This window comes from Glycine max, chromosome 7, assembly GCF_000004515.6.
Source record: "Glycine max cultivar Williams 82 chromosome 7, Glycine_max_v4.0, whole genome shotgun sequence".
NCBI lineage: Eukaryota > Viridiplantae > Streptophyta > Magnoliopsida > Fabales > Fabaceae > Glycine > Glycine max.
This window is the reverse complement of record NC_038243.2, coordinates 16,548,914-16,565,075: the sequence shown is the minus strand read 5'-3', so window position 1 is coordinate 16,565,075 and position 16,162 is coordinate 16,548,914. Positions and strand designations below refer to the sequence as shown.

Sequence of the window (16,162 nt, the reverse complement as noted above, 5' to 3'; positions counted from 1 at the left end):
CCCACATAAAAAAAACCCCAAGCATGGGTACTTGAACATGAAAAAGGGTCTCATTCCTATTTTTTTGGATTTTCTGGCTCTGTTTTTTTGTGTTATTTGACGGAACCAGGGAACGGGAATAATTTTTTTGGGTTCTTTGGCGTCCAAACATGAGAAATAGCGGTCCTCCATTGTCTTACGACACTCGCACACCCACAGAAAAAAACCCCAAACATGGGTACTTAAACATCAGAAAAAGGATCTGATTCCTATTTTTTTGGATTTCCTGCCTCTTTTATAAAAACATTTATTTTTAATGTAATTCTTACGAACAAAACTCATGATTTTAGCTTCATTTTTTTAAAAAAAATTAAAACACTCCAAAACTTCGCTTAAGGACCACGATCGGAATCAGAATCGATACGTCAGTTAATATCATAAAATAATAAACTCTGCAAAACAAGTCAACTATATTAAACTAAAAAGTGTAACAAATACAAAAATTCATGTCAACTACAAAACAAAAAATAAATACAATAATTCATGCTCTGTGCGGCGTCTCTAACGAGCCCTAACACTTCCATCAGCACTGGCTCCCCCTCTGGCGATCGTCAGGCAATCCTGCATAATCTCATATAACTTTGTGCCTGCAGTGACCATCCTAAGGTTGAGCACACGCTCCAACCTCTGTGCAATTGCCTCATATCCGTCGTAATCATCCTATGACAGTCATTAAAAACATTTATTATAAAATTTAAAATAAATAACAACTCATCAAACAATAAACGCGCAAAAAATCTTACCACTGCATGTCGAGGAACCTGGGGGCTAGGCAGCTATATGTACTCCTCAGGGTCTGCGGCTGGTGCATCTCTCGGCTGGTCACCTGTCTGGGTCGGTATCATGAATGGGTGAGATATGCAGAAAAACCACTCCATGTAATTCACAAATACATGCCCATGCACTAGACAAAGCTCACCCACAGGTAGTACGTGCTCCGCAAAATGCATCCACCTGTCATATATATCATCATGTGACAATCGAGCACTAACAGACGGCGGAGGGATGCTCTGAATGTAACCAAACTGTTGTACCACCCTCTCTGGTCGAGCTGTGACCACCATAGGACCCCATCTCAGCTGACCCTGGAATGATGAAATCAAATCAAAGGTCCTAAGCCCTCGATGCTTAGTGTACGGCAACCAGGACACATCTGTGACGGTCAAAGCATCACAACGTGCCCTGTAAGGTGCTCCTGTGATTCCCTTCATGTGCGCCTTCGACGTCAACCACCGGGAAGCACGTGGGGACATCTCCTGATATGTATCATCTATCGCGCACTGGTGCACACTAGGGAAGTGCTCATAGATCCAACACTACACAAAAAATGAGGTTAACATAACATAAAAACATGTTTAAATCATAATCGAACGTAACATATTAAAAAACACAAAATTTACCTGTAATAGAGTCAGGTACCCCGCAAGCTGTCGTGTAGTGGTCCTAGAAGCCTCATCTTACTGGTCATACATATGAACCAGCACGGCAACTCCCCAAGCATAACCACCACTCTGACCGAGGTTACGAAAAGCGTCTAGGTGAACCACATGCACGTATGTTGCACTCTTATTAGCAAAAAGAGTGCAACAGACCAGGTGCAGCAGATAAGCACGAGCTGCTACAATCCACCGCCGGGCCTGACATCTCATCTCATAAATGTCTCGAACCCATCCTAGTCGTACGTATGCCCCACGTGTCAGTGTTGTCTCGGCTCTAGCCTCCTCGGCAGACACCTCAAGCAACTCTATCAGCAAAAATATCACCTCCTCCGTAGAAAGAGCATGAAAACTGTGCAACGCGCCAGTGATAGGAAAACGAAGGAGTGACGACACATCATCCAATGTGATCGTCAACTCTCCTACCGGAAGGTGGAAGGTGCTGGTCTCGCTGTGCCACCTCTCCACAAATGCGGATATAAGTCTAGGATCACCAGTAACAACTGAACAATCAATCAGTGGACTTAATCCTGTGGCACCAACCAGTCCTTCAATCTCAGGCACTGGCCTCCCAATTAATGTCACATTCCTCACATGTGAAACCAACTTCAAATTAGAACGTTCCTGATTTGAAGTACAAATTATACAATTATTAAAAAAAATTAATGACAAACAAATCAACGACGATAAATAATTAACAAATTAAAATACCTGTCCACTCCAAACAGCATGTGCAACATGGTCCGCAAATGATGTCAGCACTGACGGGTCACGTGGCCCACCAGGAAATCCCTCAGCATCATCAGCATCTGACCCCTTCAGCACCATCAACACCCTATACGTCCGCACGCATCTCAAGTGCCTCCTCAGCCAGATCAGGGACATCCTCAGTCATGTCAGCAACGTCCTCAGTCATATCACGTGCATCCGCAGTCATCTGATGAGCTCGTTGCCTACGGGCTGAGGCAGTAGGCCTACGCCTCTTGAGAACATCAGCTGCATCATGGTCAGCATGTCTATCTCTGCCTATAAGTCTACCTATAGCACGACCTAAACCTCGTGTTCTAGCCATGATCTGTAAATCATGTGGAACACGTATTTTTTTCGGTCAAAATATACACAACTTTCTTTATAAAAATAAAACAAGTTTATTTATAAACAAATAAGACTAATTTAAATCAAATTATTTGAAAACATACACAACATAATTTAAAAGAAAAAAATAAACAATTTCATTTATAAAAAAAACACAACTAATGTAAAAAAAATTAATTAGTAAACATCCACAACTTAATTTTTAAAAAAAATAAAAAAAACTTCATTTATAAAAAACCACAACTAATGTAAAAATAATTAATTATTAAACATCCACAACTTAATTTTAAAAAAAAAAAAAAGTAAACAACTTCATTTATAAAAAAAACACAACTAATGTAAAAAAAATTAATTAGTAAACATCCACAACTTAATTTAAAAAAATATTAAAAAACTTCATTTATAAAAAAAACACAACTATGTTATTTAGTAAACATCCACAACTTAATTTAGAAAAAAAATAAACAACTTCATTTATAAAAAAAAACAACTAATATAAAAATAATTAATTACTAAACATCCACAACTTAATTTAAAAAAAAACTTCATTTATAAAAAACCACAACTAATGTAAAAATAATTAATTATTAAACATCCACAACTTAATTTAAAAAAAATAAACAACTTCATTTATAAAAAAAACACAACTAATGTAAAATAATTAATTAGTAAACATCCACAAATTAATTTATAAAAAAATACTTCATTTATAATAAAATAAACAACTTTATTTATAAACAAAAAAAAACACAACTAATTTCAAAATATATAATTAGTAAACAGACACAACTAAAATTATATATAAACATAAAACAAAAATGGGAAAAAAAATTTCAAAACATACACAACTTAATTTATACCATTTATAAAAAATAATTAGTATTTAAAAAAATTCCAAATCACACACAACTTTATTTATAAAAATTAACTACTTCATTTATTAAAAAAATACATAACTAATTTAAAATTAAATAATTAGTAAAATACTCAACTAAAATGATATAAAAAATAAACAAAACCAATTAACAAAAATAACCAACTTAATTTATACAAATAATCAACTTTATTTATAAATAAAATACACTAATTTTTTAAAAATAAAATAATATTTTTAAAAAAAACTAACTTCCGGAAGAATTACTTCTTCCGGAAACTTTCCGGAAAAAGTGGTTCTTCTGGAAAGTGCTTCCGGAACCACTGAAAGGTCATCCGGAAGAACCCTTCTTCCGGAAACTTTCCAGGAGAACTACTTCTTCTGGAAAGTTTCTAGAAGAGGTGTTCCGAAAGACCAGTTCTTCTAGAAGAACCCTTCTTCCGGAAATCTTCCGGAACACCTTCTTCCGGAACTTCCAGAAGAACCCGAAACGGATCTTCTGGAAGGCACCACCGTAACCACCCTTTCCCCATTTTTTCCGGCGTCTTCTACCCTAAGGTTTCACTAACCTAAGATTCCACTAACCTACCCTAAATGCTACAACTATAGTGCATAATAAAACCAAAGGAAGGTTAGGGGCACCTACCTCGAAGGCAAATGGCGTCCAAGCAAAAACAAGCAGCCGGGCTCGCGGAGAAGAAGATGCAGGAGGCTCGTCTCGGAAGAGAGAAGAGAAGCAGCAACAAAGAAGAAGTCAGAATGCTTTCGAAAGAGGAAAAAAAAAAGCGTTTTTAACTTTTTAAATGAAAGGCAAAATGACTCATTCAATAAATTGCTGGGTGCACCTAGCATATCCCTCCCCATTATCTTATTGGTATAAGATCTAAAGATGCATGGGATTGTTTTCTTTTTCGTTTGTTTCATACTTAGAAAATGAAACCCCAATAACCAACGCAAATGACATTTGATGGGCAATTTAGTAAGTGGGGTAATATTTTTCGAAATTACTAAGTGGGGTCGTTTGTGAATTATTGCTTATTTAGGGATAACTCCTAACATATGTTACTACTTATGAGTTGAAAGTTACAACATTCGTTGTAATTTTTATTTTTTTTAATTCTTTTATAACTTTAGTTAATTTTATTTTTTAAAAAATTTATGACTCTTAAATCATAGTATATTTATTTTTTTATGACTTTAAAGTTGTAAAGGTTTGTTTTTTATTTTTTGTTTTTATGACTTCAAAGTCATATTTTAGTTTTTTGTTTTTACAACTTTAAATCGTAAATATTTTTTTTACAACTTGTCAGTTTTTTTCTAATTTAGAAGTCGTATATTTATTTACGGCTTCTACTTTTTTTTTTACATTAATTTTTTTACAAAGAATTGTAAATAATTTTTTAATTTAATTATTTAGTAATAAATGTTTTTTATTTTTTATTTTTATTTAGTATTTTATATGGTTTAAGTTAATATTTTATATATTTTTTAATGTTACTTTATTTAATATTTTATATAATTTTTTACTAATGTTAAAGAATTTTATTTGTTTTGTAAATAAAAAATAATACAAAATACTTAAATTTAAAAGGACTTATATTTTAATGAAAATATTAAAAAAATTTGTTATTAATATTAACTTATAATTTATGAAATAATATTAACTTTATTTTATAAATTAAAACCTGGTTGTTGACATCTGATTGTGTAAAGGTGACCATACAAGTAAACTAAACGGTCAATATTGTTTCTACTCTTTATGTTTCTCATTAATTAGTATTATTGATTTTAAATTAATGTATTATGTTGTTTTATTTTAACAACTATTATTATTATTAAATTATTTTCAGTTGTTAATATTAAAATAATTTATACAGTAAAATTAATATTATTTCATAAACTATTAGTTAATATTAGTAACAAAATATTTTAATATTTTCATTTAAATTTAAATCTTTTTAAATTTAAGTATTTTGTATTATTTTTTATGTACAGGACAAATAAAATTTGTTAACATTAGTAAAAAAAATATATAAAATATTAAATATATTAAATAAAAAAATATTTAAAAAATATATATAATATATTAAATAAAACTAAAAATTCAAAAAAAACATTTATTTATTATATAATTAAATTAAAAAATTATTTATAATTAGAAAAATAACGTAAAACAAAAAAATAGAAGTCATAAATAAATATACGACTTCTAAATTAAAAAAAAATTAACGACTTTAATGTTGTAAAAAAAATTATAACTTTAAAATCATTAAAACAAAAAAAAAATTAATGCGACTTAGAAGTCAGAAATTATAAAAATTAAAGTCGTAAAAAAATTTACAATTTCATTAAAGAAAAATAGTAGTAATGGATATTAGGATTTTTAACTCAACATTTATAACATCTATTACAACTTACTCCAAAATAAATAATAGTTCAAAAATAACCCTCATTTAATAATTTTGAAAAAAAAATTATCCCCACTTTTAAATTGGCTGACATTTGACCCAAAGAAAATAATAACAATGAAAGTAACACATTGTTGTTGTGGTGGGTTTGTTTGGAAGTTGAGCAAACCGTTGAGTGTGTGCCGACCTTATTATACCTTAGCCTTGGACTCTTTTATTATTCCTTCGGCTTCTATTGTCGTTATGCTTTCTTCATCCTTTGGCTGCCACTTACAGCCACCTTCCAATTTTGCACTGATCAGAATTGGTTCTCTTTGTGTACTTGCTCCACCGAATTTGTAATATTGTTGTATTGATGTTTTCACAATTTCGAATTTCTCTTCTGGGTGGTGCCAAAAGGAACAATAAAATAAATAATTAGGTCATCTGTATTATGACTTGTGAGCCGCTCAATTAAATAGTGCACAAAGTGAATCGCTGAATGAAATTAGAAAATTTTCACACGTCGGTGCCCACTTAGAAACTGTTAGACAAATCTCACATAATGTATGAATCATGTTAAATAATTTGGATGATTACTGAGATGTTCTGATGTTGAAGAATGAACGATATCATTTTTACTAAATAAAAACCCATGATTAGTTGTGGGACTTAAATAAGAATGGATTGGAGTACAAATATTGGACGCATGTTTAAGACTCTAAGCTTTGGCTAAACTTTCATGTCAACAATTAAAAAAAAAACACGCAGCTATTAATGTTTTGGCTTTTTAATATTAATTCAAAATTAATTATTTATTTTACTATTTTTTATTTCAAAATTATTGATATTTTAGAAATTCAAGACTTAATACTTATTCGAACTCTAACCTTATTTAAAATAATGAAAATTCATGTTGTATTAATAATATTTGATTTTTACACTGCATTGGAACAGAGGATTAAAATAGTTGAGAAGGACCTAAAAAATTATAATGGAAATTCTGTTTTTTGGTTAAAAATAAGTCTAAATAAAGATAGTTCAGTTCAAATACTACTAGTATGAATTAATTATTGCTATTATTAACCTTAAACATCAATAATTATGTAACAGTATATCTTCTAAACTCATAAATGCATAATGGGCTCCTATCCTTGTTCCTGCCAACTGTAATTGCCTACTCCAGTTATTATCGTATTGACCAATCAAACCAACAAATATAACAAACCCACTCACGTAGTTGTATGACTCAATCATTATGGTCAATAAATAATACTGTATGTCTTTCTTCAGTGACTACTCTAGTCACTATTCAATAAACACACCAAACGAAAATTCTTTGTTCAATAACACAACATAATCCAAATCGCATATGCAATATACTGCATGTTTTTGCAGATAACGGACGAGTGAAATTTTTAACAGTAAATAATCATTTTTATTTTTGAATCTCTAAAGTATTTTTAAAAGAAAATTTTAATTTTAATCTCTAAAATTAAAAAAAGTATGATAAATTCATTCATTCATTTATTTTTTATCTGTCACCGTTAATAAAAGAGTGTATGTGACATACATTCCAGAACGAATTTGTCAATGTTTTACATATTCAGGAAAGAAAATGATTATTTATCCAAATATAATTTAATGTTCATCTTTCTCTCCTTTTTTAATTATTGCAAGCATAACATTACAATAACCACTTAAAAAAATAGGAAAACAAGCATAAGTTAGAACAAACACAATAATAGACATAAAATTAATTAATAACATTAATTTGTCTATTGCTTTGAAATTTATTCTAAGAGTACTTTGCCCAAAATATGAGACTGAAATAAAAATGCACAATCATTAAGTTAATCTTTAAGAAAAAATGAAATCCAACTTGATTTTGTCACCACCTAATGTTGTCTCATTAGAAATTTCATAACAATATAAATATATATTTTTTATTAATCAATATTATGTTTATTATTATATTTGTTTTAACTTATGCTTATTTTTTTATTAATCAATATTATGTTTATTATTATATTTGTTTTAACTTATGCTTATTTTTTTAGTTTTTTTAAGTGTTTAATGTAATATGATGCTTGTAACGATAAAAAAAGGAAAGATGAAAATTAAATTATTTTAGATAAATAATCATTTTGGTTCTTAAATATATAGAATGCTAACAAACTCATCCATAAATGTGTCACATAGACTATTTCATTAATAAGTTAACAAATAGATGAATTTGTTGTAATTTTTTCACTTTCGAAAACTAAATTTTGAATTTTTATCTTTCAGGTATAAATTTATCAACACTCTATACATCCCGGGACCAAAATAATTATTTACCAAATTTTTAATTACAAAGAAATAAAAATAACCGCTACATGATAAGTTATCCCTTTTATATGGGTATACTGCACAATATGTTTGATGTTTCTAATTATAAGCATTATGTTGAAATCATTTTGTTAAAGCTCTAACTTATATGTTGTATTTGGTTGAGGGGAGAGGAGAGAAAAAGAAGAAAAAAAAATGTGGGGATACCATGTGTACTTCACACTTTCTATATTTTATTTTAATTTAAAATTTTATTTTATTTTTATTTTCTTTATTATATATCATCTAAATCAAACACAATATTAACGCACAAATTAGAATACTAACACACAAATTAGAATAACCGATAAGGTACTCAAGGTTGAAAATTGAGAACCAAGCAAAAGTATATTTTGCACCTTGAGATGTATATCTTAATGAATAGTTAGGATTTGATATAAAGGCAATAGGAAAGGATTTTGAATAGTAGTATTGGCTAGTGTACTAGCTCCTGATTCTAAAGCTAAAAGTAACAACGCAAACAAAACTAAAGCAAGCAAATTCAAAGATGTAAGGAAAACAACAGGACTGAGTGTGACTGTGTTACCAAATAAAGGTGTATGGTGCATCATGCCCCACTACCTAGGCTGTAAGTTGCAGCAGCATCCCTAGGGAAAATGAGGGAGCATGCATGACCCTCTATAAAATATGGGAATCCTATGCCTAATTTTTTTCTTTCATAAAGTCATCGAGGCTAGGCTAAATAACACGCGTAGAGATCCTGCTACAAGCATCACATTTCCACTGTTGCAAACCACTGTTTGTTTTTCTGAAACGGAATGATCACAAAAGAATCAACAACGTAAGTCAAAATGTTCACGCCAAACAAAGTGTAATTTTATTTTTGAGCGTGTTGTAGTTGTGTCCTCTCTCGGTGCAATTTCTGATTTTCTACTGCTGCTCCTACAAAGGAAAATGTTTGGTCAAAAAAGATAAGAAAAAAATATAGGTACATACGATTTATAATGTGATGAAAAGAAGAAGAAAAATATGTTGATGAGATATATTAAATGAAGAGTGATTTATGTGTCATTATTCTCACCATGTATACATGTTTGCATTTTGTGACTGGGTTTATTGCTATGCGTCTAAATTTGACTTCCACCCTTTTATTTTCCATGGGAACAAAGTTATACACTGTAGTTTGAGAAGGTAAAGCCTTACCACTAATGACACGTGTTCATGGTACTTCTTCCTTCCGTTTTTAATATATGGTGCATAGAATCGTGGGTGAATTATGATTCTATTAGTGTGTGATTAATAGCATATTTGGATTTACATAAGATGATGATGCAAAATTGCGTTGGAATAATAGTCAATGTAACCTTTAGTAAATATTCACAAGTTTTGTTTTGCATAGATAAATTAATTCTAGATCTGAAAATAATGTTTAGTTGAAACAACATAATCATGTGTTTAGTTTTACCGTTAACTCTCTAAAATAGAATAAAAAACATAAAATATCATCACCATCAAGTAGCTTTACATTCAACATGAAAATGGACATGATTTTATTTTATTGCACCCCTACACTAAACATGTGATAAGTAGCTTTTACATTGCATCAAAATTTCACAAGTCTTTCTACTAATTTAATTTTAGTTTAAACTAAAAACATTCAAACATAAATCACTTTATATAAAAATAATTTTACAAAAGAAATTGTATTTGAAATTAATTTTGCAAAAGCTTAAAAATTTGTCCTACTATTTAAGAAAAGTTTAGTAGAGAAACATTCTATAGACCAAAGAAAAACAGTTCGTGTGCAGAGACAACTTGGGGGGTAATGTATATATAAAAAGAAAAGGAAAAAGTTAATGCGATATTGTACAAATCATGAAATAAATTTTATACAGATTGAGCGATAATTTTTTGCCTGCTGTCTCTCGTGATTTTCTGAAATCATGAAACTTGATGTGATTCAACGGGTCCACATTTTTCTCACCACCTGATTACTCAAACCCTAACATGTCAATGTAAACAGAGTATACATCACATTATGTTTCTTTCAAGTGATCTTACAACTTTCTACACGTTGCATATCTTCATGTCTTAGACAAAACTTTACCATATGTTCTTTGGTACCATTTATATTGGGAAAGCATATGCAATTATATAATGGACAAGTGAATGAGTGATAGATACCTCTATGTACAACCCACGACATGAAATACCCATCGAATCCAGCTCGACTTCAAACTATAGATCATATAAGTGACACTGTAATGCATATTCCGAATCCTTCGAATTCTTTATTATATAAGCTACGTAACGCATTCAATATATTAGATAGTGATAAGTATCCCTTTAAATTCACATTATCTAGCTTAATGTAAAGTTCAATTTTAATCGTTATGGGAGAATCTCTGCAACCGTGAAAATTGGTTTTTGTAGCCGTAGAGGTATTCTTTTTTAAATAACCTTAGACATTTATTGTCGGTCGTTTATTAGGATGTACTACAAACTATGGAAGTTGGAAGTAGTTCATTTCATTTAAAAAGTTGTACATCTAAAAAAAAAAGCCAATTTAATGAGGGTATATTTGGACATTCTGTCCATAAGTACTTTTTGGAGAGAAATTTGAAAAACAAAAAGTCCATAAACTAAAATTAACTTATAAGATTTATAAGTTATTTTGTAAAAAAATATTCTCATTAATTTCTTCAAAATTTGATTTTTAACTCATCAAAACATGCCCTAAATCCAGAAACTTCAGATTCTGAAATCGTCACAGTTCACAAACATAAAGTTAAAATTAGCAAGTAAACATTGCAAAAATATGTACTGTATAAACAAAAAAAATGAATTGATGTTTCACAAATATTAGTTGTTTTTGCCCTCTCATTCGGAACTAATCAATGTCCAAAAACAATTTTTAGTTTTAGAAGAAACTTTTAATTAAAATTGTCAAGTATTTTCTACTTTATTTTAAATTGAAAACTAGTTATATTTTTTGGTAGAGTAAAATATAAGAGAGCCAACTTTAACCCGCAAATCCACACTTTTCTCACGAAAAGATTTTGCAAATCCTAGAGATAAAACTGAGCATTCCAACAAAGCCTATCGAACGTAGATACAGTGCACCAAAAGAGGATAAAGAAAAAATAAAGAAAAGAAAAAAAGGGAAAAAGGAAACTAGGTGGCACGAATAAAGGAAGCAAAGATAGCACGTATTGGTGTTATGGCATTGTGTGTTAATGCTTCGTTATGTGTCTTGCAATTGCAATGACCACCAGCTTCCTTTTCTTACCATCGCATAGTAGGGTTGGCCATGCATTTCTCTGAAGAAAGAAGTGAGACCCATTATCATTATAGATTGCTACGTTTCCTCAAAAGTCTTGACCAGGCATCAGCCACCCCCACATTTGTTAGTTCCAAGATTGAGACTAGACATGGATTTTTCAGCCATTAAATAAAAAAGAATGCATGAAAACGATTTGTGAGCATTCCTAAAGCAATGCCCCTTCTACCTTACACGTGTTAAAGTCACCCACATGGGGCATTCCAAACCCATTTATTTACACCGAAGCTTCCCTCCCAAGCAATGGCCTAATCTTCCAAAGCATAATATAAGTAGTGTTAAATGTAACTCACGATGGACCCATGAAGACATTCCGTAATCACTAGCTTTTTCTTGGTTATACATTTTATTTTATTTATTATTATAAGAGTCCCCAACTGGTTCAGCAATTTTATTATAAATTTACACATATCCAGCTGCAACCACTCCTTGGACTAAGTGAAAGCCACTTTTAAATTGTACTGGAAAAGCAACCACCCCTTCATTGAGGTAAAGGCAACCACGCCTTCATTGAGACACATCTATCATACAAGAAACCCTTCATCACTATTCCACAATTATTAATAATTACTCCAAAAACTTGTCATTAATTGGTTATTTTTTTACCTATGCAAAATGTGCTTGAATTTGAAACTACAACGAACAAATGGAATTAAATTAGTAATTGGAGAAGGCTAAAAAATAAGGTACACACATCATTATCAACAAATGAGAGGAGATAGTGAAAATTCCATGCATTATTATTTATTATAGTAAAGTGTGATGCGGGTGGACAAGGTTGGAATCAGATGTTTACTACTGACAAGTATTCCCCCAAAATGATTCCATGTGATTCAACCATTGGAAGGAGCCGTAATCCCAGCAAATATGATCCAGCCCCTTCCAAATTGCTTTGCTTATTTTACCCTAAAGCACCAAATAAAAAAAGGGTAAAAATTTGCCCTTCCACCGTTTTTGTCTTTCCCTTGTTGTGACTTTCGAACCCCATCAAAAAGGACAAAAGTAACTGATATCACTGCAATATTTCAGCTCTGCTGAAGCATTGTTAGCTTTTTTCTTCCAGAGGCTCCTAATATTATTTTTAACCCTCTACAACTGTAACCAACCAAGCCAAAACAAAAAAATAAAACCATCTTCTGTTCTCCCAACAAAGCTTTTTCCTTTTTCATTTAACTTCCTTTTCCCCCCAATTGCCAGCATAAACCTATTTCTTCTTCTATAAAACTATTCCTCCTGTAGAAGACAACTACATCTTCATTTCTACCCTTCAACCCCTACCATTTTCCTAAATCACCCCCACCCCCAAAAAAAGATTATAAAAAACCCTATTCCCCACCCTAACAAGCAAAAGATTAATAATCATTATCAATATGTCCACTCCTGTGGCAACCTAATCTCATGGTACCCTGCTGGCTGAGGCTTGTTGAGGTTGCGCTTCTGTTGAGAAAGGACATAATTACCCCTCAGCCTGGAAACAGCTGCACCTGGATGCACACAAAGTCAAAGATGCACAGCTCAATAAACCAAACATTTTTGGATTTTTTTTGCATCAAGGAAAAAAACAAAACAAAAGGACTACATTGATAAACCAAACAATTTTGGAACAAAACAAGGATTTCAAAGGACTACTACAACCACAAGTGTAAAAAAATTATTTACCATTTTCAATGTTGGGACAAGCATTAAATCGTTGCAAGTGTTGCGGCTGACCAACTATCATATCATCGAGATTCAGATTTAGGGCCTGCGCCACTCTAGTTGGAACCAGCACTGTTGAACACGCTGCAAACACAAATTAATAACAATTATTTAGGTTAAAAATCATAGATATGAACATTTACATGGTTGCAATCAAAACAATAGACCATGACTAGGACAGAACATTGCAGAGATTTAACAAGAAACAAGACACAGCAGCCAACATTTATTACAATCTCCAACAACCCGTAAACCTCTTAAACAACCTTAATTAATGGTGTCAACGACTACATTAAAACATTAAATGAAACAAAAATAAAACTTGAAGCTTAGCTTGTGTTAATCACCTGGCTTCTTTCGTGACTCTGGGATATCAACTCGCCGAGGAAGGAATACGCCAGTGCCAGCACATTCCCTTCTCCCAGAAGGGTTTCCGAGAAACACAGCTCTCATGCCAGAGCCATATTGCTGGTTCTGCTGCTTCGCGTGCTGCAGAGTAGGCCATGCAGATGCAGACAAACCCAAAGGTCTAATGTTTCTTCCATTAACATCAATGTTCCTCCCTCTATTGGGAACCATTTGGTTGCTTTGTTGCTGCCTCTGAGAGTAAACCCCATCACATTGCTTCTGCACATTCCAGACCGAGTTCTGCTGCTTTGCCAGCTGTTGCTGCCTCAACAACTGAAACTAAAACAAAAAAAAAACAAAATCAGTAAGATACATAACAAAAGGAAAAACTTTTAGAAAATAACAAAAGATACTGTAATGGGGTTAGCTTACTTGTGCTATCTGCAATTGCTGGTGAGAGAGTGATTGTTGTTGGGTGTAGAAACCACCCACATCAGGGTTTGGATTTGCGGTGGTGTTTTTGGAGGGTAAAGTGGTGACTGGAGAGGGTTTTCTTTGGGGAACAAAGTTTCCATTGTGATGGTTGAGAGCATAACCTTCTTGCTTCAACCTCATCCTCTCAACTTCCCCTGCAGCCGCATGCAGCAGATCCCAAGTGGTCTTCGCAGAGGACAACTTGCAAACACCATCTGGGCTACCCTGGCTCGACCCTTTGCCGCAACTACACCCACTTCCAAACGCGCAAAGCGTGGATTGAGGAGAACCAGACACAAACCGACCCTTCAATAAAGTAAAAAAAAATACAAAAATTAGAAAGAAAACTCCTAAATAACACTCACTGTCCCACACCGAACAAAAGAGAAAGAAAGACAAAAGTTATATAACGTACCACAGACTCGGTGTCAGGTTGAAGAGAGGAGCGAGTTAAGTGGCGAGTTAACTCGGCAACGAGTTGCTCTTCCTCGTCGCTCTCGGTCTCGCTGGAGCCACCAACGGTGGAATCAACGGGAGAACCGTACGGGAACAAAACGGCGTCGTCGGACAAAGGCGGAAACTTTGCTTCAAAGGGTGTCGGAAATACGACGACGTCGTCGTCGGCGAGGAACTGCGGCGGCAGCCAGAACTCGCCGTCGTCCAAATTCTCAGCCATGAGGATAGAGAGAGAAAAAGAGAAGAAAGATCTTTTGGGAGAGGGAGTGGTGTGGTGTGTGAGGAGATTTTTCTGATTCGTGAAGATTTTAAAAGGTACGATGGTGTGTGCAGAAACTGAAGGGTCCCATCGAAACGCGAAAGAGAGTGTGTGAGAGAGAAATAAGGGAGTGTGTGAGAGAAAAGATGGGTGTATTTGTAGACACGGTGAGGGATGGGCGGTGCGGGGAAGCTCACGCGTGTGAGTGAGAGTGGGCAACACGCGCACTAATAAGGAAAATACAAATAAAAATACTCCAAATAGTGTAATGAAATGATTTTGTGCCTGCTCGGCGAAGAGTCATATCCTATCAACTTTTTTTTCTTAAATTATTATTACGCGGGACAGATTTTTAAGTTAGAAAATTATTGTTCAGTTTAATTAAATACTATTTTTTTTGGCTTGTGATAAACTTAAGCGTAAACTATTATATTTACGTTTACATACCTTAAAATTTATTTATATTGGATTTTATATTTTTCCTTTTTTTAATATTTCGCGTGCCTGCCAGTTGCTACTTGCTACTCACAATTTTTATATACATCGTGGCAATTCGCAGAAAGATCGTGTTAATAAATATGATGCAAAAATCAAGAAAAAAAAATGGATATAGTAAACAAAGACATACTTAACATTATAACTAATCTAATATCACTAATTTTTAAGATATATAAGTATAATTTATTTTTATCTTAATTTTCGTGAGTTTGAAATATTGTAATTTCGTGGCTTTATTTTTAAGATATATAGGTTTTGTTTTTATTAAAATAATATTTAAAATTTGTGTTTAAAAATTAATCGTATTAAAGTGATAATGTAAAACATTTTTTAAAAATTGAAGTACAAGCGTATGGTTAGATTTATTTGAGTTGTACATTTAAAATTTATTTATAAAAGTTAAATAGAGTCTTTATGAAATATATTATTACTGGTTTATTTTGTTTAAAACTAAATACAGTCTCATACATTGCATAAGAAGAAGAAATCTTAAAAAAAAAAAAAACATCTTAAACAGTTAATGTCAAACTCAAAAGGCTAGTTTTTTTTTTAATCAAAAACTCAAAAGGCTAGTTAAAAGCAATCACATATTTCTTCACTTACACTATATACATGTTTTATTGTATTATATTTAATATTTTTTGTTGCTGTTATTTTCCGTGTAAATATACAGGTTGGTAGGTCTAGTTTTTTATAATCAAATCGGCGAAAGTTGAGTGTAAAAGATAAACTTAAAAAATCATTTTATTTTTTATGTAAAAATTTACTTTTTTTTTAGTTCTTATTAGTTGGTTGTAGTTAAAATATGAACAAAGAGTGTCTAGTTTTGAGTATGAAAGGGAAAAAAATCTTTTTCAACAAAAATTATTAGTAAGCAATGCTGAAAAATACTCTTTATCAATGTTATAACTAAAAAATATATTCAAT

General features: G+C 32.0%; 2 protein-coding genes across 3 annotated transcripts; both read right to left on the bottom strand.

Moving 5' to 3' along the window:
- Positions 1-540: 540 nt before the first annotated feature.
- LOC102660847 (protein MAIN-LIKE 1-like) lies at positions 541-2,303 on the bottom strand. Its single transcript, XM_006584202.1, has 4 exons — positions 2,187-2,303; positions 1,518-2,099; positions 972-1,355; positions 541-699 (listed from the first exon to the last, which is right to left on the bottom strand). The coding sequence occupies exons 1-4, from the start codon at positions 2,301-2,303 to the stop codon at positions 541-543; spliced, it is 1,242 nt and encodes a 413-aa protein (XP_006584265.1).
- Positions 2,304-12,221: 9,918 nt separating this feature from the next.
- Positions 12,222-15,033, bottom strand: LOC100786732 (uncharacterized). Of its 2 annotated transcripts, none has more exons than XM_003530191.5 (5): positions 14,438-15,033; positions 13,981-14,328; positions 13,548-13,887; positions 13,162-13,284; positions 12,222-12,986 (listed from the first exon to the last, which is right to left on the bottom strand). In XM_003530191.5, the coding sequence occupies exons 1-5, from the start codon at positions 14,696-14,698 to the stop codon at positions 12,868-12,870; spliced, it is 1,191 nt and encodes a 396-aa protein (XP_003530239.2). In that variant the 5' UTR covers positions 14,699-15,033; the 3' UTR covers positions 12,222-12,867. The 2 variants fall into 2 exon arrangements, with proteins under 2 accessions (XP_003530239.2, XP_025985026.2); XM_026129241.2 differs by having other exon boundaries at positions 13,548-13,881.
- Between the last annotated feature and the right edge of the window lie 1,129 nt (positions 15,034-16,162).